Raw genomic sequence first — 25199 nt, forward strand, 5'->3', positions numbered from 1 at the left:
TAGTGATGAAATTCCAGTTACCCTGAAAAAAGTTTTGTATGTGCCGGAAGCTCATACAAATTTGTTATCCATACGGAAAATAACAAATAGTGGTTGTTGACTCGGAGGAGAATTTCGGATAAAGTCTTGCGCGTTTCTTTCTGTTTTCTAAGCTACCAATAATTACCAATCTTGTAACGACGATTTGCCAGAGAAGAAAAGGACGAAAAAGCCTTTTCGCCATCTATTTATTAAATCTAAACCGCTAGTGATGTCAGCATAAACAAGTTCAAAAAATGAACGGATTTGTTCCGCTCCGCTCCAAACTGCTCGACTCCAGCAGTTGCTCCAACAGTGGTTTAGAAGTTATTTTTGATGATGGGTGCGTAGAAGTGTTAACAAAACGAGGGAAATTAATAGTGAAAGGAGAGTTACGTGGAAAACTGTATTGGTTGAATTTCAACAATTCGAACACACATGAGGCGTATTATTCTTGTGGACAAATTCCACGGAACCTAGAACAATGGCATCGTCGATCGTTGGCCTCTTATTTTCAAAAATTTGGATAAGCTGATGAAAGGTGATATGGTTCGCGGTTTGGATGTGTCGGACAAAAGAAGCCTCGGAAACGATAATGTGTTTTGTGAAGCATGCAATACAGGTAAGCAAACTCGGAAACCGTTTCACTCGCGAGAAGAATAACAATCACGTCGTGTGCTTGAATTAATACATTCCGATGTATGTGGACCTAATAGTCCAGTGGACAATGATGGCGCAAATTATTTTGTTACATTTATTGATGATTGGAGCCGATACACAATGGTTTTTCTTATGCAAAACAAAAGTGAAGTGAAAAAGTATTATAAAAGTACGAAGCGATTGTAAGTGCAAAATTTGATAAAAGAATATCAAGAATCCGATGTGATAACGGTGGAGAATATAAAAGTGAAAGTTTCTTGAGTTTTTGCTCTGAAAAAGGAATCCAAGTGGAATGGACTGCACCTTACTCGCCCGAGCAAAATGGTGTAAGCGAACGTATGAATAGAACATTAGTTGAAAAGGCTCGTTCAATGCTTGGTGATAGTGGTATCGGAAAGGAGTTTTGGGGAACTGCAGTGCAGACAGCGGCATACTTAACTAATCGCAGTCCTTCAAATGCGATCGTTAGTGGAAAAACACCGTACGAGATGTGGGAAGGCGTTAAACCCGATGTTCGTAATCTGCGTATTTTCGGTTCTACAGTACATGTTCACATTCCAAAGGAGTGCCGGAAGAAACTTGATTCGAAATCATGGAAAGGACTTTTCGTCGGTTATAGTCATTGTGGCTATCGCATTTGGCACCCTCTGTTGAAGAAAATCGTCGTGGCAAGAGATGTCGTTTTTGAGGAAACCCAACGAGCAACACAGCTAAAGGTGACATCAAATTCTATAACTAATTCTCCAGTTAATATTTTACAGCACATCTCTGACGATGAAAACGATGATGACGAACCAAATGTGCAAATCGAGAAATCTGGTGAAACATCTGAACCGAGCACAGTAGACGAAAGTTTCAGGACATGCGACGAAGAAGAAGCGATGGATGATCGATCTGATGAACGCGAAGAAGCTGAATCATCGAGTCGTCGATCTAATAGAGAACGTAAACCACCCGGATGGCATGAAAACTATGAGGTGGATTATGTGGGGTTTGCATTAAGTGCAACAACTTTTGTGAACGATTTACCGAAGAAGCAAAGAATAGGCCTGACTGGAATAAGTGGAAAATAGCAGTCCAAGATGAAATGAATTCGCTTGAGAGTAACAAAACATGGTCTTTAGTACAACTCCCAAAAGGTAGAAAAACAATATCATGCAAATGGGTTTTCAAGATAAAGAGGGAAAATGAACAAGAAGTTAGATACAAGGCTCGTTTAGTAGCCCGTGGATTTTTGCAAAGACAGGGTTTTGATTACACTTACACTTACACTTACTCCCCAGTTCCAAAGTTGCCCTAATGAAGAACATTGAGTACATTTGAAAAAAATACTGAGATATATTAAGGGAACGTTAGATTTAAAATTGATATACGATGGAAATATTAGGGAGATATTAAAAGCATTTGCTGATGCCGATTGGGTTAGCAAAAAGTTAGATAGAAAATCGTTATCAGAATATATTTTCAAGGTCTATGGAGCAACAGTTTGTTGGCTCACAAGGAAACAATCAAAAATAGCATTGTCGTCCACAGAAGCAGAATTAATTTCTCTTACTAATGCAGTATGCCGGTCTCATGGTACAGTCGTCAACTCGTACGACTTAACAACATGCCCGTCATGGGTTCAAGCCCCGAATAGACCGTGCCGCCATACGTAGGACTGACTATCCTGCTATGGGGGAAATCAATAAGTCACTGAAAGCCAACCTTACAAGTGGGTTGGCAGGCCTTGACCGTCATCGGTTGTTGAGCCAAAGAAGAAGAAGAAGAATGCAGTATGTCACGGAGCATGGTTGGAACGATTGCTTGAAGACTTAGGTTGCTAGCTAAGTAGTCCAATTCCTTATTATGAGGATAATCAGTCCACAATACGTGTAGCTAAAGATGAACGAAACTTTGGTCGGCTGAAGCATATGAATGTGAAGCATCTTTTTATAAGAGATAGAATCCAAAGCGGAAAGATTATTTTAAAGTACATAGCTTCAGCAGAACAACAGGCTGACATAATGACGAAAGGTTTGCCTAGACAAAGTTTCACTATGCAAAGAATGAACTTAGGATTGTTAGGGATATTGAATTGAGGGGGAGTGTTGAGATACCAATTCAATACGTAGAAACCGTGCTTAATATATTCACATATACCACTGTACACTTGTAAAACCCTTGAACTTGCTTGCTTGCTTATCCGGCACTACAACCGTTTTGCGGTCTTGGCCTGCCTCAGTAGTGTCCGAAACCGCTCACGGTCTCGCGCCTTCGTCTGCCAGTCCGTTATCCCGGCCTTAATGGCGGACGCCTCCACGCCATCTTGCCACCTCAATTTGGGCCTACCACGCTTCCTCTGTCCTTGTGGACGGCCTAAAAAGACTTTACGGGCTGGGTCGTCCGTTTCCATGCGTATAATATGGCCAGCCCACCGGAGCCTGGCGAGCTTTATACGCTGTACGACAGTGAGGTCGCCGTACATCTCGTATAGCTCGTCATTCTAGCGGCTCCTCCATTGTCCTTCCACACATACGGGGCCAAGTATCCTTCTGAGCATCTTCCTCTCGAACGCGGCTAAGAGGGTTTCGTGAGATTTGGACAGTGTCAATGTCTCATAGGCGTATGTGAGTACTGGTACTATATAGGTACTATATAGTCCCAGCTTCGTCCGTCGCGACAGGTTCTTTGAGGTGAACTGACTTTTCAGGCTGTAGAATGACCGGTTGGCAGCCAGCATCCTTGCGCGCAACTCAGCTTCCATGCTGTTGTCGTTGCTGACCTTTGACCCAAGATAGGTGAATTGTGGGACGACTTCAAAAGTGCGTTCACCTATCTGTACGTCACGCCTACGTAGATTCTGATTATTTATTGGTGGGCCCGCTGATGTTTCCACCATCAGTTTGGTCTTTGCCTCGTTTATCTGCAATCCGAGGCTCTCTGCCGCCTGCTCGATCCCTTGGTAGGCTTCTGCTACATAGAAGAGCCGCAGACCAATGATGTCTATATCATCAGCGTATGCCAGGATCTGGGTTGACTTATAGAAGATGGTTCTCGTAGTCTCCACCCTCGAGTCACGGATGGCCCTCTCTACCTTGAACTAGAATCTAGAATAAAAACCTCAGTTGAGCATTGGCAATCGACAGCAACGGTTGTGTTTCACTGCGCTCGCTCGCATACGCTCAATACATATAACCGCACCTTCCTTGTAAACCAGCTAACATAGCGTCTATAATCTGCTGAAACGCTGCAGGTGCTATTTTTACTCCTGGTGCTAAGCGATTATACAGATAGAGCCCGCGATGTGTGTTTAAGGTCAGCATTGATCGACACTCTTGCTCAATCTCTACTTGCAGGAAAGCCTCTGAAAGATCAATTTTACTTTAATATTAACAATGGGCCAGTTTTGCGAAAATATCTTCAGGAATCGGTAACGGATGCTCGTGAGATTTTAGCGCTGCGTTGAGCCCCTTGGAATAGTCACCGCAAATTCGGATGCTACCATTTGCTTTGCGAACTACGACTATCGGAGCAGCCCATTCTGAATGGTCCGTTGGTGTAATAATTCCCAGTTTTTCTAACCGATCTAGCTCTTTGTCGACTATTTCCTGCATTGCATATGCTACCGATCTTTTTGGACGGAATACTGGTCGACAATCTTGCTTCAGCTGGAGCTTTATACGAGCTTTTATACATAGTCCGATACCTTGAAAAACTGCTGGAAATTTAGTTTTAATGTTGGTTGGCATGAGTTGAATTGATATTTGTCCACAAAAGCTGTCCATCTGCATTGATGCTAGATTAAAAAGCTCAATTACATCCGCTCCTAGCAGCAACATTTCTCCCTCAGCTACGCGGATCGTAGCTTGCTTTGTTAATGTTGTACTCATGTCATGTTGTAAAAGTAATGTTTGCTTTAAACTCACCGCAAATCGATAGACTTTCTCCCGTTGCTGTTTTAGCTCGAACCTCCGGCTGGATCAATCGCGGATTCCCGACACGGTGCCACATCAGTTGATTGATAATTGTTATGTCGGAATCTGTATCTAATTGAAGACTGGCGGCTGTCCCATTTATCGTTAGATGTACATATTCACGCCGTTCTCGAACACTGCAAGAATTAACGGTTACGAAATTAGTCACATGAGGCCTACGATAAAAAATCCGATACTTTTCCTGATGAATAGGTCTCTTGCAGTAGCCTTCACGATGACCCACACGATTACAATTTTGGCACTGAGGTGTTCTGTACGAACAATCGCGTTACCAATGAAGGTCTCCACATAACCAGCATAGGTATGAGGGCTGCTTTTGTAATGTGTTTTGTGACCTGTGATACGGATTCTGATGGTACTGATTATGACGTGATGCAATATTTTGGTTACCTCTGCGAATCGCTAACACCTGCTCGTCACTCCCTAATGCAATCATATTACTATCCTTCTTTAGACTGGCAATACGCTGGTACTCAGCCGCGAGTTGTTCGAGTGTTAGATCATTTCTTCTTTCTATTTCAGCCAACAACCTGGTTCGCATCTCTGCATCTTCCTCATCCTTCAAACCGCAGGAAAATATCAGGCACTTAAATTGATTCTCACTCATCCCTGCCAGCTAGAAATTTTCACAGGCTCGATTAACTTTGCAGGCGTATGCAAGGATGTCTTCACCCCCAGACTTTGCTATTTGCAAACATTTGTAACGTTTGCTTAACAGGGATTCAGCATGTCCAAAGAGAAGTTTTAGCTTTTGCACTGTGTTATCAAACGATAGGTCTCGCGGTAAACTGGGCAGGATAAAATTCGTGAAACGCTGATGCTCTGCTGTTCCCAGTTTACGCACTAGTAGCCGAGTTTTTGCCCTGTCATCGAGACGAGAGGCATCATTCGAATAGGTCCTCGTATCGCGAATATCATGCCTCAAACGTTACCCCCGACTCGGCCTCGAACCTGAATTCGGTAATGTTGTTTGCAAAAACATCCATAATCTGTTCCAAATTATTTGTCATAGGAGACGGCTGCTGCTGTTGAGGTGCCGGTTGCGAATATTGCTGCAAGAGTGGAGCCATAATTTGCTGCTGCTCGGCCATTTGCTGTTGCATTAGTTTCAACGTTTGTAGCATAATTGACCCTTCTGCTGATGCTGTTGGGGCGTGTGATGGCGGGTTTGACCCATTTTGCGATGGTGGATTTACGAAATGAAAAACGGATGCTGAATAATTAATGCTTAAATAATTCGGATAAACGCCGATGTTCCTCTGCTGGTGGATCTCCTCCCGGGCTACTCATCCTGCGTCTGTTTCTTGATGATGCAATTTTATCACGGTAATTGCGGCGCGTATGACAACACGGTAATACAGTGTATCGACGAACAGGGACAATTCAACGCGATGGCGGGTACGTTATAACACAAGAATTAACAAGTTAAAAATGTAGCCTACAACACTTTAAAACCTCGACACCACTTTTGTGTCGGATGCACGGGGATTAAAACAATTCGAAACAAACAAGACTTAAAGGCATCGACACACAAATTATTACAAAATCTTTATTCCCTACTAGTTAAAGCCCGGTAAAATCTACCGGATGTCCTCAAATTTCGAAATATTTTCAAACTCTACACGTTGCAACATTCATAACTCCTATTTGTTCTTATGCGTTAATGCATTTGTGGTGACAAATGTGTTAACCTTGTAACATCCTGGACAGTTCTTACTGTACTTTGCAGAACCGTTAAATATCGATGAGGCTACTTTTGAGCCAAGTAACGCAATTTTGTAATTTTCAAACTGATACGTTCCATGCCTCTGTTGACACAAATGTATAGTTTTTTGATTATTTTTTTTAGAAGTAACCTCAACAACGTGTTGATTGAATAACGTATTGATGTGCAGTGGATTAAAAAAATAGGGTACCGCTAATACATATACAACATGTTTAGATCCAATCCCAATAGCTTACTTAAAAACATAATATTTTTGAAATGTTCACTTCTGCTTCAATCCAGCTTCTGTTTTTTTGTGCCCATAAATGTAAAATTGATCTACAAAAATATGATATCGCACGTGGTTCGAATTTCATTTCTACTCTTTTTTTTCTACTTATGTTTCATACGTTAGGTAATAAGTAATAGATGCTTAGAACATTTTCAATGGAAATTTTCTCGGTCTTTAATTTTATGCGGATCATTTCCAAAAACGCCATCAAAATTTTATTTTATGATCCTGAAACTGATTTTTGAAGTATTACATGAATTTGGTATTTATGTATGAGACAATTCTTATTGTTGTGCAAAATATCAAATTTCAACAGTGAACATATTCCCTCACATAACTATTTCAACGGTGTAGTTCTAATATTCCGATGTACTACTTACTTACTTATCCGGCACTACAACCGCTTTGCGGTCTTGGCCTGCCTCAGGAGTGTCCGAAACCGCTCACGGTCTCGCGCCTTCGTCTGCCAGTCCGTTATCCCGGCCTTAATGGCGGACGCCTCCACGCCATCTTGCCACCTCAATTTGGGCCTACCACGCCTCCTCTGTCCTTGTGGACGGCCTAAAAAGACTTTACGGGCTGGGTCGTCCGTTTCCATGCGTATAACATGGCCAGCCCACCGGAGCCTGGCGAGCTTTATACGCTGTACGACAGTGAGGTCGCCGTACATCTCGTATAGCTCGTCATTATAGCGGCTCCTCCATTGTCCTTCCACACATACGGGGCCAAGTATCCTTCTGAGCATCTTCCTCTCGAACGCGGATAAGAGGGTTTCGTCAGATTTGGACAGTGTCCATGTCTCAGAGGCGTATGTGAGTACTGGTACTATATAGGTACTGTATAGTCCCAGCTTCGTCCGTCGCGACAGGTTCTTTGAGGTGAACTGACTTTTCAGGCTGTAGAATGACCAGTTGGCAGCCAGCATCCTTGCGCGCAACTCAGCTTCCATGCTGTTGTCGTTGCTGACCTTTGACCCAAGATAGGTGAATTGTGGGACGACTTCAAAAGTGCGTTCACCTATCTGCACGTCACGCCTACGTAGATTCTGATTATTTGTTGGTGGGCCCACTGATGTTTCCACCATCAGTTTGGTCTTTGCCTCGTTTATCTGCAATCTGAGGCTCTCTGCCGCCTGCTCGATCCCTTGGTAGGCTTCTGCTACATAGAAGAGCCGCAGACCAATGATGTCTATATCATCAGCGTATGCCAGGATCTGGGTTGACTTATAGAAGATGGTTCCCGTAGTCTCCACCCTCGAGTCACGGATGGCCCTCTCTAGCGCCAGGTTGAATAAGAGACAAGCAAGCCCGTCCCCCTGGCGCAGACCCTTGGTGGTAGCAAAAGGTCCTGAGAGTTTTCCATCCACCCTCACCTGGCATGTGACGTTGGTCATAGTCATTCTAACTAGCCTTATCAGTTTGGCCGGGATTCCAAAAGAGCTCATAGCGTCATAAAGTTTTACCCTGGCTATGCTATCATATGCGGCTTTGAAGTCAATGAAGAGATGGTATGTGTCGTGTCTGTATTCAGCCATCTTCTCCAAGATCTGCCGCATGGTGAAGATCTGATCAGTGGTTGATTTTCCGTTTCGGAATCCTCTTTGATAGTTTCCGACTATCTCTTCGACGTGCGGGACAAGGCGATCCTGAAGGATCAGGGAGAATATTTTATAGGCGGTATTCAACACCGTAATACCCCTGTAGTTGTTGCAGTCCAACCTATCTCCCTTCTTGTATATGGGGTAGATGATGCCGAGATTCCAATCACAAGGCATCGATTCGCTATCCCACACCTCAGTAACAATTTGATGAATCTCGTTTTCTAGTCGTGCACCTCCATTCTTGACCAGTTCGGCTGCAATTCCGTCGGTTCCGGGTGCCTTGTTATTTTTCAGCCGACGGATAGCCTTTCGTGTTTCTTCTATGCTAGGTGGCAGTAGCATGTCACCATCTGCTAGTGGCGCTTCTAGCTGTTCGCTAAACTGGTCATTGAGTAGTTCATCAAAGTACTGAGCCCACCGCGAGAGGACCTCTGGCTGGTTACTGACCAGATCTCCATCCTTGTTGCGACAGCAGGTTAATGTCCGATGTATACTGTTATAGAAAAGAATGGTTCAACACTGTTATAGCCTTCCCAGATCAATTAACTAAATTCACGTTTACTTGCAAACTACTTTATTTACTCTTGCCGCCCCACATCTTTCAGATTTTTCTTCTAATTTGACGTGTCCTTAATTATAACGTGGTTGTTCTTAATCAACACCCTAGTACGGTGATAGCATCACATGGTAGATATCGCCATCACTCTTGATAGAAACAGTCAGAATCTTTTTAGCTCTCTTGAGCACGTTACAGTAAGGTTAGTTTCATTGTGGATCATTCTGCAGTTGATGCTGATCCGGCTGAATGCAGTGCGCACGGTTGTCTCACCTAACGCGCAGTATGTTGCAGCCATGTTGCGCAATGAACCATCTCTCTCTTTAGTGCTTTGTTCCGGAAGGCCATCCTGAAATAAGTAGTTCTTCCCACCCGCGAGCAAATCGTTACAAATTCAATTTTAATTTTCAAGCCATCAACATCCGCCGCTTTCTTGCTCGGAATTTCAACAAGGCTTTTTAGCATATGGCCGCTTAGGGTCTCTCGGGTACATCCGCCTCTTATTGTCATGCGTTTTCCTTGTCCCGACTCAGCCAATATTGCGGAGTAGTAGATTTGAGGGAGTAGTAGATTTGTGGCGGTCCTGTGGTACGTGGTCGTCAATTCGAACGACTCAATAACATACCCGTCATGGGTTCAAGCCCATGGACCGTCCCCCCGTAGCAAGGATTGACTATCCGGCTACGTGGTAATGAATTAAGTCTCGAAAGTCTATACAGGCCGGCATGTCCTCATAGGACGTTACGCCAAATAGAAGAAGATTTGAGGGAGTGTACATGTTCGATGTTCTGGGTATAGCAACCCGTTTTATAGGATATTCTGTACCGCACTTATCTGCTGATGACGACGGTGTATGTAGTATTCGAGGTGCTTAAGCACCAATAATGAGTATGGTTGGCTTTATTAACGATTCAATGAATTGGAATATCAACCATTTCACAATTAATATTGCCTTGAATATCTTGATTTATAATGGGAAGGGGTATGAGATGGGGCAAGTTATCATCAGGTGGCTATTTTGCAACTTTAATTATTTAAAAAAAATCATTATATCCAATATCATGTGTTTTCAAATCGGTTTGTGTAAACAAAAAATCTAAGTAACCATTGCCCTCATTACCCGTGGGCTGGCAGGGTGGCATGGAGCAAGTCCTTTCGCAGCAACGCGCGTTGCTAAGAGAGCTCTCCTCTCTCCGCTTTCTCTCTCTCTCGCTGAATGTTTACTCTCACGTCATTGTGGCGATTTTCGATTTTATATATACAGTGAACCCTCTCTTATCTGAGAGGCGATGGGACTCTCGAATAAGAGGAGTTTTCAAATTACAGAGGTTGAAATTGAATGAAAGGTCCAAACAAACAAGAAAGAGACAGAATATTTAGTATACAGCCTTAACTGTTGCTATAGGAAACTGCGAACAGGATTGCCAATTTGAGCATACATCATTCAATAACCATGGCAACACCATACACAAATAAGAGGGACACAGATTTCAGAGGTTTTCCAAATTAGAGGAACAAAAATGTACTGGAAATCAAGGGACTGTGCAAAATGTTCAAATAAGAGAGGTTTTTCAAATTGAAGAGGTGTCAAATAAAAGAGGGTTCATTGTAGTGAGATTCCTATACTAATGCTATAACGGGCCCGTTTATCCTAACCTCCCTACAAACAACGAGCTGGATATTTTATCATGTTGTGTGTAAAAACCTAGAGTTAAGCGGATATTCGGTGTGAAATACACGGAGGCGAGAGCGCGTTTTGGTTTCGACACAGTTTTGGCACTAACACAGTTACACATGTGGAAATGTGTGCGTTCATTTTCGGCCAGCTTGCTCAGTTTGATCTGCTCGCAGCGCTGTGCTGATGTCGGTGTCTCGCTTGCACTGCTGTACCGAAAGTTCCTCTGTGTGCTCTCGTTCTTGCTACCACACGAAATCGTCAGTACAGCTCAAGGATCGGCAGCGAGCGGCCGCACGTGTGTCAGCTTAAGTCCTGGTCGATTGATGTTATGATTTTGTAAAGTGTTCAAGTGTTCAAGTGTTGTGCGAATTGAAATGAAGCTGCGCGAATGATTCGTAATGCATGTTATGTACATCGCGCAGCTTCATTTCCTACCTTTTTTACAGTAATCAACGTGTACAAAAGGATCTACGCAGATATTCGGCCACTTCAACGTTTGCATCGATGGAGCGATCGATTTTATTTTAGTCAAATATTGTGTATCAACTTACGTAAATGTGTGAAATTGTGTAAAGTTAAAATGTAAATGTTTCAATAAAGTGATGAAAAAAAATCTACGCGTGTTTGTGTTTTTTTTAGCTTTAGATAACAAAAAATACGCAGCGAGTGTGAGCGATCGCTGAATGAATGAAACGCACACAGCGCAACACGAAAGAAACAAATACAAGCACACGAAAGGATGCTCGCTCATGGGCGCGAGCATTGAGAGAGCGCACCGTGTATTTTATATGGGAGCGGGAGAGAACCGTGGTACCCGTTCCCGCCACCTTTTTTAAGCCTAGGAAATCTTCCATCGGCTTAACTCTAGGTTTTTACGCACACCATGATAAAAATTACCCGCTCTTTGTCCGTAGGGTGCGTAGTCAGGTTGGACCACAATAGGCATTAATCTGGCTTGTGAACAGTCTAGATAATTCTATTGTTTCGGATGAAGCAAAAATGTCGCACGAGACGAGTAGCTCTGTTTGCAAAATACTTTTTGTCGCGCGAGACATCGTCGTTCTATGTCTATTTGAACAGTCAGCCCGAAGTACAAAGTGAGTTGATATATCAGGTGGGCTTATCCAGTGCAATTTGACGTCTAAAAACGAAAATAGGAAGAAAACCTGGTTTGACAGTTAGATCCATAACAAACTGGATGCTTTGATGATTTTTCTATGGACTCACTCCTAACTCTATCCAAAATTTTCACAATTTTACTCGACATTTGAGATCAATCGGTGGTCTGTTGAACAAGGATAAATGCGCAGGCACTCTGATAAATTCCTCACTTTCAGTATAAAATCATGTTTGGTACATATACTCCTTGCTTGCTGGCAGAAAGGATTCAATCATTGTTGCCTATGTGTTAGATTTGGCGAAGGAAATGTTTTTTTTTTAATCTTTAGGCTTCAAATCTTCGTTGTAATCCAAGAACTGGCTGCCACGCAAGTTTTTTTTGCTTCTTTCTTCGTGCTACGCCTGAGTAAAACCACATACAATTTCTGCGAGATTTCGTTTAAACTTCAAGGCATACTAGATTTTGTTATGGAATAAACCGTCAAATTGTGTGTCGATGTATTGGAGAGAAAGAACAATATAAGCCCACCTGATATATACACTCACTTTGCCAAAGTAGGTATAATATACAGATGGGCTTATCCCGAACGATGTGACAGCCGTGCTGTTGAAAAATGAATAAAAATGACAGGATTCAGGGATTTGATCTTTTGTTTATGTGGACGTGTGAATTCCAATGGCTGTTGTGGTTGATGTGTTGTGAGCAAAGTGGGTATAGGGACTAGGTGGGCTTATAGGTTTGGCAGGAACGCCATATTGGACGAACGAATGAGAGGAGTGGATTCGATTGTGATACGTAGTTTTTTACCCACACTACGCTTAGCGCAATAAGAAAAAAAATTGTCCCAAAAAGAAACATTTTGTTGGATCACTTGGATTTCTTTAATGCGGAACAATCAGCCCATAATTCGATCGATGAATACTGTACGAGAATAAAGGTAATGGCAAAGGTTGCAAAACTGGGTACACTGTTAAGCCCGGGGGACACATTTCGATTTTCACTAGCGCATCTGGCGGCGGCTTGTGGGAGCTTTTTTTGGTCATCGAGGGAATGGTCATCCCGAATCTCAAAATTAAGTAGTTTTTCCATCGTTTGTTGTCATGAAAAAACAGGCAGGCCTTGGTCGACAACGGTTGTTGTGCCAAAGAAAAAAAAAACAATGGCGCTGCAGTAAATCAAAAGTTGTTTGATTGAAATACTAAATGCAACAAACAGAGCTAAAAATACAATATTTTTCCGATTAACTACTCTGTGGTTATTCTTGAGGTGCAGTGGTCAATTTTTACAACCTAAAAACATGCCTGTGATTGGTTCAAGCTCCAAATGGACCTGGCCGCCATACGTAGGACTGACTATCCTGCTATGGGGGGAAATCAATACATCACTGAAAGCCAAGCTCACAAGTGATTCAAGCAGGCCTTGACCGAGAACGGTTGTTGAGCCAAAGAAGAAGAAGATCCATTTGTATAGCTGGTAGCAACTGTAAATAAAATTTTAGCGCATGCTGGAGAACTAATTCTAAACACGCCTGTTCCGTTAGGAAGTACAGGAGAAGAATGTGGAGAAGCGTGACATAAAATATTCCGGAATGATAGGGAATACCATGCACGCAAATGCACTAGAGAGAGCAATTTGGTCGATGTATTTATGCGTGCAATACACAGCAGATCATTATTTAAGTTCACCTTCTTTGCAGAATCGAGTGCAAACAAAAATGAGCAACAACTATCCGGAGGAAGTCAAGCTTTTCTTTGAGTTTGAAAATTTAAATTCAAATGAAAATGTACTTCCTCTTAACAAGTCTTTTGATGTTATTATGGACACTTTAGATCAGTTGAATGAGCCGCTCATACAAGTGTTACGGTACTTTATTCGCTGGATTCGTCCGTCCTCACTCACTATCGCTCATATAATGTCTATCTCCCTCTCTTTTGATAACTATCGCTCTCATCCTTATCTGCCTGCATCTTATCGTTTCGCACTTAAGGCGAGTTTACAGTTCGGACACCACACATCCATTGCTATCCTCAGCGTAATTTTTTTCTTCCGCGTATGCTTCTTTGTGCCGTTTTCCCTGTCCTACACTTCCCTCGAATTCTAAATCTTGAACTCTTCCCCATTTTTCAGTCTATACACTGCATATGTGGTTTGCAATGGTCGTTGTGTCCTTTGTGCCTGGTATGTCCTCGATAACATATCTGTCGTTAGCTAGCACTGCCACTACCCAATAGGGTCCTTTGTATCGTGTCTCTAGTTTTCGGCTCTCGCACGTGGCCAATATATCCCTCTCTACCAACACCATATCACCTACATTGTACCTGCTGGGTGCCCCTCGCCGTTTGTCGAAACCTAATTTTGCCTTTGTTGTTCTCTGTCTATCTCCTCCACGGCTTTAAGTTTTCTCTCTTCTATGTTTTGTATTCTATTATCGTCCTAGTCCTCGAGAACTAAAGCTATGATATTACGATGCATATCACTGGGGTGGTACGATAACACCAAGCTACTTGGGCTCTGTTTTGTAGTTGCGCTTCTGCTGTTATTTACCGCCTATTTAATTTGCGATAGTTTCTTATCCCATTTTCGATTTTCTTCTTCTACCATGCATCGGAGAACCGTCAGTATAGTTTTGTTGTACCGTTTACCTGCCCGTTTGCTCGTGGGGATCCTGCTGCTACACGTATGTGTTGGCTATTATTTGCTTCACAATACTCCTCAAACGTTTTGGATGTAAATGCTGTGCACCCGTCCGTAATAATTCTACTTGGTGTTCCGAATATTGCTGACACCTCTTCTAAGAATCGTATTACCGGTGCTGTTTTGGTCGAGCTTACTGCTTTGAGTATTGCAAACTTTGAGAATCCGCACACCATGGCTAATATGATGTACTGATTCCCTCTGGCTGATTTTAAAAATGGCCTTAAGTGGTCTTTGTGTACCGTATGGAATGAAATCGGTTCCTTAAGTATCGGGTGCATGTAGCCTTCTGACCGTCCAGTCTTTTTTTATTGTATACGTAATTTGGACACGCTTCTATGTATCCCTGTACGTACTTTCTCATCTTAGGAAACCAAAACTTTTCCCGTAAACTTTCCAACACCCGATCGGTTCCAAAATGACCCATTTCGTCATGAAATGTTCTCACTATCCTCCACCGCACCCTAACCTGGTACGACCCACTTATTCGCTCCTGCTACCTTCCGCATTAATCTATGCTCTTCTATGTTATAGTTGTCGTGAATCTGTTTTTCAGCATTGGTTGTCGCAGGTTTTTGTAAAGTTTTCAATATTCCTGCTAGTTTATCATCCTGTTGCTGAATGGTTGCTAAGAAGTCTTCGGTATCTATGTCGATAGCTAATATTTTTTCTGCGACTGTGGTCTCTTCTCTCTCTTGCTCTACTGCTCCTCTGCTAAGTGCATCTACGTGAGCCATTTTGTTACCGCCTCTATGCTCGATAACAAAATCATTTTCTTGCATTATTAAGAACCAACTTGCAATCCTAGGGTTCATCTCGCGTTTAGTTGTTAGTATCTTTAACCGCGCTACAATCCGTTTTTACCACAAATGGACGGCCTAGCAGATATTTTCGGAGTCGTTCTATACTGGCTACCACTGCTAGTATTTCCAAATCGTAGCTGTGGTAACTGCTTCAAGCCCTTTACCATCTTATCTATAGCACGTTGGAACACTGCTCCACTATTTACTAGTCCAAACAGCATTCTTTTGAAGTGGAAATGTCCATCAGGCGTAGAGAACGCCATCTTTTCCCTGCTAGATTCTGCTACAGGAACCTGATAATAACCCGAATACAGGTCTAAACTAATGAATACTTTTGCGTCTTCTAACGTATTTAAGCATCTATCTATTTCCGGTGGTGGGTATCGATCTTTTACCGTCTTCTGGTTTAGCGCCCTATAGGCAATTGCCATAAGCCACTTGCCATCTTTTTTCTCAACTAGTACGATTGGACTATTATATGCCGATACCGAGGGTTTTATTATGTCGTTCTCTAGCATTTTTGATACGATTTCGTGGACCACGTTTTCTTGTGCGTAAGGCAGTTTCACATATATTGGGCCATCTCCGCTTAGTTCTATTTCTATTTGTACTCCTTTTGCCGCCCCTAATTCATTCATTTCTTTGGCAAAACAGTCTCGATACTTATTCAACAGAGTTTTCGCTGCGCGTTTCATTGTTTCACTCCCCTCAATACGCACTTCTGCTTCTGTAATCTCTGTGCCCCATTCTTCTCCGCGTTCCTTATTTAGTATGTGTGTTTTTTCCTTCGTTTCTGTTGGCTCTTTATACTTACTAAATTATGCCTTTCCTTCTTTGTACGTGACATTTATCCCTGGCTGCGCCATAATGTCTCGCCCAATAATCATGTCTACTGATTGTTCCTCATCGGGTACTTCCCATAGATCTGCTACGACTTCTATGCCATCTAGTTGTATTCGTGTTTCTCTCTTCGTGTTCACCTCCACTCTCGCTCCCCCAAATCCATGAAGGGTTCCTTTCACAAACCCTGGCATTCCAGCGAGCCCTGAAATTTTGGTACGAATGGTAGATACATTAGCTCCCGAGTCTACTAGTGCCCTGATTTTAATCTTCCCCATGCCTACCTCTGCTTGACATCTGCCCTCTCCTTCATCATCTAACGTATACACATTTAGTCTTCCGCGTCCCCCGATCGCCGGCTCCACCGTTCGTCGCATTTCTCTCCGTGCTACGGTTCTACGTCGGGGACAATCCGTCGAGATGTGTCCCATACCGTCACAGGTGAAGCAACGCCGCTTCGATCTAAGCGCCCCGCGGCTGCTCCCGGCGGCGCCACCCCATTCACCGATGCCTGGTTCTCGACCCTTGTTGCACGCTCGCGCCGCATGCTCCGCCGATCCACAGGTGAAGCACCTTCTCTCCCCTACTCGGTCGACGTGTCTGCTATGCTCAGCCACCGCGGTAATGTTCTCTACCCATGCAATTTCCTTGAGTAGACCTTCGATCGTTGATACGCGACTCGCTGCTACCCTTGCTCCCCGCCACATCTCGCCTAGCCCGTTCACAATGTAACTCGTCGTAGTCTCCTCGTTAAACCCGCCTTTTCATCCCATAGCTAACATGGCGTACACGTACTCGGTGGGTGTCTCTTCCTTGCGCCATTTTCTTGTCACCAGCCAGTTGTGGTAAAACGCTGCGTTTTTAGATGATGGGAATCCGGCCAGTATCGCACCTTCGAAATTGGACCACGTTTTGATTTTGCTCTGGTTTGCTTCCCATCACAGTTTAGCGCATCCGTTAAGGCTCAGTGTAAGTTGAGCTGGTGCAGTTTAAGGGAAGTTTAAGGTTCCAGTTTAAGGGGATTTGCTCGAATTCCCGATTATTCGTGCTCGAAAATGTCAATTGGGTAGTAATAAGTTGGTAGGCAATAAATAATTTAAGCAATCGACATTGTTTGAATTTATAACTAGTAAAAAAAAATTACTTTTAATAATTTAAAATTAAAGACGTTACATTTTATATGAAGTATACGATGAAATTGATTGCATATTTTATATTTCTATAATTTTAAAATGTATATCAAATGTTTCGTTCAATAAGTTTCTCTTCAAGAAAATCGATTTGATATTTTTCAATCGGTTGATTTCATTTTAAAATGGACGATTGAAAATAAAAGTATTAATTGATATTTTTTTAATTTTAAAATTTATGTCATTATGGTTTGTACGCACAACACAATTGTAGGTACGGGCCATAGCAAACATTAAAATAATAGCCATCGCGAAAGAAATGGTTTAAAATTAACAGTCGTTAAAAACTAACCAGAGTCGTTAAAAATTGCTAGAATTTGGCATCGCAAACGCATTGAGTTAACAGTCGTTAAATGTTACCCGGGTCGTTTACGTCGAGCAGTTTTTGAACTGTCAAATACGTATGTTTTGTTTTGGTTGGGAAAGCGTCTATGAGTGTGGTTAGAATTTGCAACAGTGAACAACAAATTATAATAGTAATACATAGCTATGAATATATTACCATTGATTTTTGCTCGAGATAACAACGAAAGCGATGCAGATTTGTCAGCGTATCGCAGGAAATGGCGCAAACAATTGGATCCTCTCATGCTTTCCGATAAAGCGTAAGTGATTGTGTATGTTATTAAAGATGTGTACAGCTCATTTTATGTTGTATTTCTGCTCTAATTTTAGATTTGTTCGCGTAGAACTTTCGCGTCAACAAAAGTTTGTTTAAAAAGATCTTACATTTAATTGCTCTTGAACTAAAACCGCGTCACAAAAGGGGGCTTAAAGCAAAGCAAAAGCTGGCTGCAACGCTGAAATTTTTAGCTCAAGGGTCATACCAGCTAGTTGTTGGTAACGATTTTACCATACCTATGGCGCAATCAACCTTTTCAGAAGTCTTACATGAGACTTTGAGAATAATGCAAACACAATTGCTCAAGTATATAACGTTGCAAATGTCTGAAGTGGAAAAAACAGAAGCCAGAAATTACTTCTACCAAAAATCTGGAATCCCTGGTGTTGTAATGTGCATCGATGGATCTCATATTAGAATTCTGGCCCCTAACGGAGATCGTGTGCCTTACTATAATAGAAAAGGGTGCTAAAGTTTAAACGCGTTGATGGTAAGTTTAGTGCTACTCATATTATATTAACATATGAATTACAAGTACTGCTTTTTTAGATATGCGACAACCGTAAACTTATCCGATTCGTCGATGCAAGGTTCAGTGGCTCCAATCACGATTCATGCATTTTAGTATGAGCCCAGCTTTTAAGTTTTCCGAAAGGAAATGAAGCGATGGAGACCTTGCTGAAGAGATGGAAATGTTCAAATTGTTGGGTATATATATTTTTTATATTTTGTGTTAGAACTACACTATGACTAACATACTCGAACTGTTTTTCTTCTAAGGTGACTCTGCTTATCCTGCGAAGCCATGGTTGATAAAGCCCAACAGAAATGCTGCACCTAATCCACCTGAGGCAAAATTCAATCAGAGACATGCACAAGCTCGTGCCGTGATTGAAAACGCATTTGGTGTTCTGAAAGGAAAGTTCAGATGCCTCCTTGGAGACAGACTGCTACGATATTCTCCATCCAAATGCGTGCGGATCATTAACGTCTGCTGTGCCCTGCACAATCTTTGCATAATGAATAACATGCCAGAAAATGATTGTTAGATAATCACCACTATTGGGCTTAGCTATCACTGAATTGTTCATTACCACTAGCAGGATAGTCAGTCGGGCACGGTTCATACCAGGCTTGACCCATGACGGACATAAAGTTAAAGTTATGTTTGTGTCTAATGTTTATGGGAAATAATTTTTTTTTATCAAGAATACCTGCATAGTATGAATATAAATGAAAAAAAAAATTACAATGAAAATAAAATTTTAGCAACAACAACAATATGGAAATTCCACGAAGAAATTCATATATTTATTTCACTTCAAATTTTTATTTACATAACAGTTAAGTAAAGTTCAATCCACATTCATCATTTGGTGCAACCGCGGATGTAGGATTCCCCTACAATTCATCCCTATTTAAGAATTCACCCCTATTTTTTAAGAATCTGAGTTCTGTTTTTTTAAATGGGCTAGGATTTCTTGTTGAAACTGTAATGTACCTGTTACGAATGTCCTAGCCAATTCATTTAAGGCTTGCAGATTTTCAATAATTTTGTCATTTTGCTCAATGACTATTTGCGTGAAGTCCTTCGTTGCTTGTGTTCCTTTCTTGCTAGTCTTTGTTTGAGCTGTATTTTTGACGTTTCCGTTTCTTTGTGAATTGTTATGGGTTCTTCCAATTCATTTGAAGAATCTTCTTGGTTAAATTATATATCTACTGCTGTTCTTTTTTGGCTGGTTCGTATATATCCGTGGAGCACTTGTGGACAGACTTAGAGGTCCCTGATTTCTGTTGTAACGGAAGCGGTTCTACCTCCTGCAGTTCTTCCGGTACTTCAATGCAAATCGAATCGGGAGCTGGAGCTACAATTTGATTTGCTTTGATATTGCCATCACTCGTTCGTCTAAATCGTCGATTTTTAGAAAATTTCCTACTCCTCCTCCTGTCATATTCTACTGTTTTTTTGTTTTCCGTTATTTTCCTCTTAGTGATGTATTTTTTTTCGATCCAAGCCTGCGATACAAATGTGGTTACAGCAAAGAAAGATTATTACCATAATATTCTCAAAACCTCTATGAAGATATATACTCACTCTTAACCATTCTTTGCCTGACTTAGAAGGTGGTCCTAGTGCGTTTAATTGTATCGCCAAATCGTCCCAAAAACTTGTCTGACTATTTTTTGCTGTTCCTCTTGCCACTTCTGGGTTTTGCTCCATTATATCTAACAGCTTTTGCTGCTGAATTTTGCTCGCTCGTTGCACTGAAGATCGTCTATGATGTAAACGTGTTGTTTTTAATTAAAACGACTATTTGTAATCATTTTAACACTTACTTTTGGTCTTTCGGTGTTCCACTCATGATTTTACTCCCGACTTGACGACAGACAGTTTTTGACTGGCATAAATGATACCAAGCAGTAGCACGGGCTGACAAAATATTTTGTCGTATTGAACCGATTCGTAGAATATTTCTTCGAACAATAAGTATGATACCCGGGGAGCAAAATCAAACTGCTTTCTTGCTCTGACTCATTTAATTGTGTGTTTGTAAAGCAAGAAGGCATGTTTCATTTGCTGGTTAGGTTTCTATTTATACAATGGGGCTGGCTTGCAGTCCAAAAAATTCTGATGAATTTTTGTAACAAATAAAAACACGTGAGATTCTCACACTCGATCGTGATAGGGATGGATAAAATTGCAAAAGTAAACGGCCATCTCTTCCAAATGACTCCGCCAAAATTGGAAGCAGCACCAGATAGTAGGTATAACACTCCAATTTCAAAGCCGTCAGGAGCCAATAAGAATCGATTCCAACCCGTGGGTACAGCGGGTGCGGTTTTTCGGAGTCGGTATAAAATTCGATCATGCCCGTCATGGGTTCTAGCCCCGAATAGACCGTGTTCCCATACGTAGGACTGAATATCTTGCTATGGTAACAATAAGTCACTGAAAGCCAAGCTCACTTCACTAGTGGGCACAGGCAGGCCTTGACCGACAGCGGTTGTTGTGCCGAAGAAAAAAAATCGATAGTTCAATTTTAGACCCAAATTATCAGTAGGTGCAAGAAAGTACGAAAGCGATTTTGACCCATTGGAGCAGCGAATTGAATCGGGTCTTGAATCTACTTTGGTCCGACCCGACCCAAACACGCTGCACCAATGGGTTCAACATGCACGTCTAAACAACATAATATGCCCGTCATGAGTTCAAGACCCGTTTGGGCCGTACTTTTCATACATAGGACTGACTACCCTGGTACTAGTATTCAATAAGCCACTGACAACATGCCCCACTTGGGTCTCCCAATGGACCGGTCTCCCCGTAGCTACGACTGACTATCCGGCTGCGTGGTACTAATTCTTTAGACCTGCATGTCTACGGAGGAAATCACGCCAAATAGAAGACTGATAACCAAGTACCATTATTGGTACAGGCAACAATGGTTGTTTCGTCAGAAAATAAAAATAAAAAGTAGAAGAGTAACACTTGGATATCTACTTGGACGAAATAGGAAAGTGACTTGATATAATTACTTCTTAGGACTTATAAAAAAAATAAGAAAAACATATTTTTCCAGCTAGGCTCGGTCATTTTCCGGGATTAATGTAATTTGTAGGTAGGCAATAGTGCAAAGTGATTCGTCTTAAGAACCGTAACAAATATGTACAATTATTAAACAAAAGCTAGGAAATGTTTTATTTAACAGTAAACAGTTTATTTTAACAGGAATGAACAACAAATGAACTCGGTTAAACCAAAATTAACTTTAAACGACTGTTAAAAAGAGTTCATTTATTCGCGATACCGGCTCTCAATTAGTTTATTATTATTATTATTATTACCCAAATTGAAATTACGTTAACAAATTGAGATTATTTTTTGTCATACTGAAGCTAAAAAAAGATTGATTAGTGGCGCCATCTGGATGTCCAAAATTTAAAAATCTATGTAATTATATTAGATGTGTAACTCGAGTCAATAGCTACGAAAATAGTCAAAAAATTGACAGTAAATAGCAATGTCCGCCGATTGCTCTGAAGCAAACCATTCATCTTTTTTATTGTTTGTAGGAAATAATATTTCAGCGAGTGCGTTCCCGACGAATCCGCGTAACTCGAATATCCGCGTAGGTCGAATTTCACGTTTTTTGACTCAAATACTGTTGATTACCCGGAGTTTTGATTTAGTACTTTTGTACACTTTATCATTTATTAATTTATTTATTTATTTGAATCAAAGTTATCGGGCAGTATGCCTAAATAACTTAATGGTTACAGAGTACAAGTTTAAAGTATGGCCCTAGAACTAACTTGAATATGCTGACGCAGCTGACTAACGGATTGATTGAAATCTGCTGATAACCCTAACCTATTATACACATCAATCATTTTGAGCAGTGGATCATTGGCACCAAAACCAGTCGATCTAAAAGGGCTTCTTAGTAGCTCTCTACTTCTAAGACCTCTAGAGGGAGTAGAAAAGCAAACAAAATTCAAAATGTCAGGTGCATCAAAATCTCCAATTAATAATTTATGCATAAAAGTTATCTGAGCCGTAGTTCTCCTATGCTGTAAAGTCTCTAAGCCAAATAGTAAACACCGAACATTATGTGATGTGATTTGATGGGGACACCAAACTACACTGGCAAATTCCAGGATGGGACGGACTAAAGAACAGTATAATGTTTTTAAACTGAAAGGATCTTTAAAGTCGGCCGAGACACGTAAGACAAATCCTAACAGAGCTTTAGTGACGATAGTTTGATAATGGCTGGATAAACTAAGCTTACTGTCTAAAATAACTCCAAAGTCCCGAACCTGAGAAAAACGTGGAACGCTGTTTTCATTGATTTTTTTCTTCTTTTTTGGCACAACAACCGCTGTCGGTCAAGGCCTGCCTGTACCCACTAGTGAAGTGAGCTTGTCTTTCAGTGACTTTTTATTACCATAGCAGGATAGTCAGTCCTACGTATGGGGGCACGGTCAATTCGGGACTTGAACCCATGACGGGCATGTTGTTACGACGTACGAGTTGACGACTGTACCACCAGACCGGCCCTCATTGATTTTTTAGTTTTAAATAATAGGATTTTTTTCTTTGAGAATGTTATACAACTACATTTGCTAACATTAAGTAACATTTTATTATTAAAACACCATGCAGAAAAATAGTTATCGAGTCTTGTAACATTTCACAGTCGTCAGAATATTTAACAGGTAGGAACATTTTTAGATCGTCAGCATATAATAACAATTTAACATGAGGAATAGCAAACACGACATCGTTGATAAATATAATAAATAGTAAAGGTCCTAATATACTCCCTTGAGGAACACCAGATAAATTATGGAATGTGGCAGATAAACTAGTTCCTATCTTAACGTTAATGCAACGATCAGTTAAACAACTTCTTAACCACTCAACAACATTTGTGTGAACACCATACTTGGATAATTTAGATAACAATAGAAAGTGGTTGACCTTGTTGACAGTTTACTGCACGCACATAACATTGAAATTCCTCTATAATTGCACACATTAGTTTTGTCAGATTTTTTATAAACAGGAAACATCCACGATGATTTCCAAAGACGCGGGAAGCATTTCGATTGCAAGGATTTGTTGAATAGTTTGGTCAGTATGGGAATGAGAGCAGCCTTGCAGTTAATTAGAATTGCGCTGGTAATATTGTCAGGCCCAGGTGCGTAGGAAAGCTTCAACAACGAAATAGCAGATTCCACCTCATCATCGTTGATTAGTGGTGTGCATAATCAGTGGTGTGGTGTGCATGCATGCACCTCATCATTTATGAAGGATAAAGCCGATGTTGAATTAGACGGTACCGAGGAATTGTTGGTGTACACAGAAGAGAAATATGAGGCAAATGCATTGCAAAACTCTTCATCTCCGGTAATGGTGTTTCCCTCTAACTGCATCGAGGAAGGAAGTCGTCCACAGGATTCCTTATCTTTAGCAAATTTCCAGAAAGATGTGGGATGTCGTTTGATATTGATTTCAATTTTCCTGACGTAGTTGGCGTAGGCGGTTCGGTTCAGCTGCTTATATATTTTTGAGGCGCGAGCAAAATTTATTTGATTAGTGCTGTTTTTTAGTCGATGCAGTTTTTTAAGGGCCCGTGATCTTCGACGTTTAGCCAAACGTAGTGCAGAATTGGTCCATGGTGGATGAGCACGAACATTAAACCGTGGGATGAATTGTTCAAACAGTTCATTCATTTGAGAAGAAAATTCAGTCACACTGTCGTTGATGTCGTCATAATCAGCGATAGAGTCCCAGTTGATTTGGTTAAGTGCAGAAACGTGCATTTGGTTAAGTGCAGAAACGTAAATTTGATATGATTCGTGCAGAAAATTCTGGCACTTTATACCGAACTTGAAGCAAATTGTTCTGATTTGACATTTAATGTGTTAAATTTAGAAAACCGGGTATCTCCGAATCCGCGTAATTCGAGAACCGTGTAATTCGGGAAGAGACTGTAGTCCATTATATGAGTCGAAACCCTGTATCACTACCGCTCCGTTCCATCCACAATCGAACGGGCAGGCCGAGCGTTTCGTTGACACGTTCAAGCGGGCCCTGAGGAAAATCCGCACCGGAAACGCATCGCTGGAGGAAGCCTTAGATCTGTTTCTCCAAACATGTCGTTGCACTCTAAATTCCACATTAGACCATCGCACTCCGACGGAGATCATGTTCGGTCGAACGGTTAGGACAGTCCGCTACCTGCTTCGACCCGCACCATCACCCGAGTCTAACGGCAGGTGCATTCCAACAATATAGCGGGCTGGCGACTTGATTTATGCCAAAATCTACCGGTGAAATTCCTGGAAATGGATTGCAGGAAATATTGTGCGCAGTTTGGGCGCCGTAACGCTGACGTGGTTATCGCTGTAAGGAAGTGGAAGCTTAGACGTCATGGGAATCAGCTTCGCGGGCGCGCTACGTCCCCCATAGCGCGCGATCAACATCAGCAGCAATTGCCCTTGCAGATACTGACCTAGGTAGAGCAACTCCCCTCTCTTGGGTTAGAGCCGGTGGCGTTGGTATCAGTGCCGCAACCAGAAGTAACAACATCATCCGCGGCAGCTCAAAGAGAGGCAGACCATCCACCACCGGGTGCTGTAGAAGACATTCTCGAGCAGACTCGACTTCCACGACGATCTTCAAGAGCTAGAAGATTGCCTTGTAGGTTCAGCGCGTACCGGCTGATTTAAAAAGGGAAGATGTTAAAGATACCTTGGGCACTGAGCGCAGAGTCTTGCTACTCAGGCCCGTTGCTTAGTAACGGGTGCTGAAGTACGCGTTCGGCTCCCTTCGGCACTACCCAGAAACGAAGGCCTCGGGCCGTCGATCGCTCTCTTTCACTTTGTCCTTGGGCGCGCTCCTGTCAAGGTATCAATTCAAGTATCGAACTATCCA

At 41.8% G+C, this 25199-nt stretch overlaps 2 protein-coding genes and 1 long non-coding RNA gene across 3 annotated transcripts; 2 read left to right on the plus strand and 1 right to left on the minus strand.

Annotated features, from left to right (window-relative positions):
* Window positions 1-242: 242 nt before the first annotated feature.
* On the plus strand, window positions 243-1751 carry LOC121601986. The gene is made up of 2 exons (XM_041930772.1): window positions 243-640; window positions 1440-1751. The coding sequence occupies exons 1-2, from the start codon at window positions 581-583 to the stop codon at window positions 1749-1751; spliced, it is 372 nt and encodes a 123-aa protein (XP_041786706.1). The 5' UTR covers window positions 243-580.
* Window positions 1752-17505: 15754 nt separating this feature from the next.
* On the plus strand, window positions 17506-18378 carry LOC121601987. Its single transcript, XR_006006240.1, has 3 exons — window positions 17506-17738; window positions 17809-18245; window positions 18305-18378. It is a non-coding gene; the product is annotated as an uncharacterized LOC121601987 (long non-coding RNA).
* Window positions 18379-19471: 1093 nt separating this feature from the next.
* LOC121601989 lies at window positions 19472-20159 on the minus strand. Its single transcript, XM_041930775.1, has 3 exons — window positions 20093-20159; window positions 19851-20031; window positions 19472-19771 (listed from the first exon to the last, which is right to left on the minus strand). Exons 1-3 carry the CDS (start codon window positions 20116-20118, stop codon window positions 19472-19474), a joined length of 507 nt encoding a protein of 168 aa, XP_041786709.1. The 5' UTR covers window positions 20119-20159.
* Between the last annotated feature and the right edge of the window lie 5040 nt (window positions 20160-25199).

The sequence above is a fragment of the Anopheles merus genome, unplaced genomic scaffold (genome assembly GCF_017562075.2).
Source record: "Anopheles merus strain MAF unplaced genomic scaffold, AmerM5.1 LNR4000260, whole genome shotgun sequence".
In the NCBI taxonomy this organism is placed as follows: domain Eukaryota; kingdom Metazoa; phylum Arthropoda; class Insecta; order Diptera; family Culicidae; genus Anopheles; species Anopheles merus.

What these genes read in the sequence shown, in the direction of transcription:
- LOC121601989 (XM_041930775.1), bottom strand. Translation starts at nt 20,118, where the DNA reads ATGAGTGGAACACCGAAAGACCAAAA. An exon ending in GGAACACCGAAAGACCAAAA is followed by an intron (nt 20,032 to 20,092) that starts GTAAGTGTTAAA and finishes TTTACATCATAG; the next exon opens with ACGATCTTCAGTGCAACGAG. An exon ending in CAGGCAAAGAATGGTTAAGA is followed by an intron (nt 19,772 to 19,850) that starts GTGAGTATATAT and finishes TTTGTATCGCAG; the next exon opens with GCTTGGATCGAAAAAAAATA.
- LOC121601986 (XM_041930772.1), top strand. Translation starts at nt 581, where the DNA reads ATGTGTCGGACAAAAGAAGCCTCGGAAACGATAATGTGTTTTGTGAAG. An exon ending in TTGTGAAGCATGCAATACAG is followed by an intron (nt 641 to 1,439) that starts GTAAGCAAACTC and finishes AATATTTTACAG; the next exon opens with CACATCTCTGACGATGAAAA.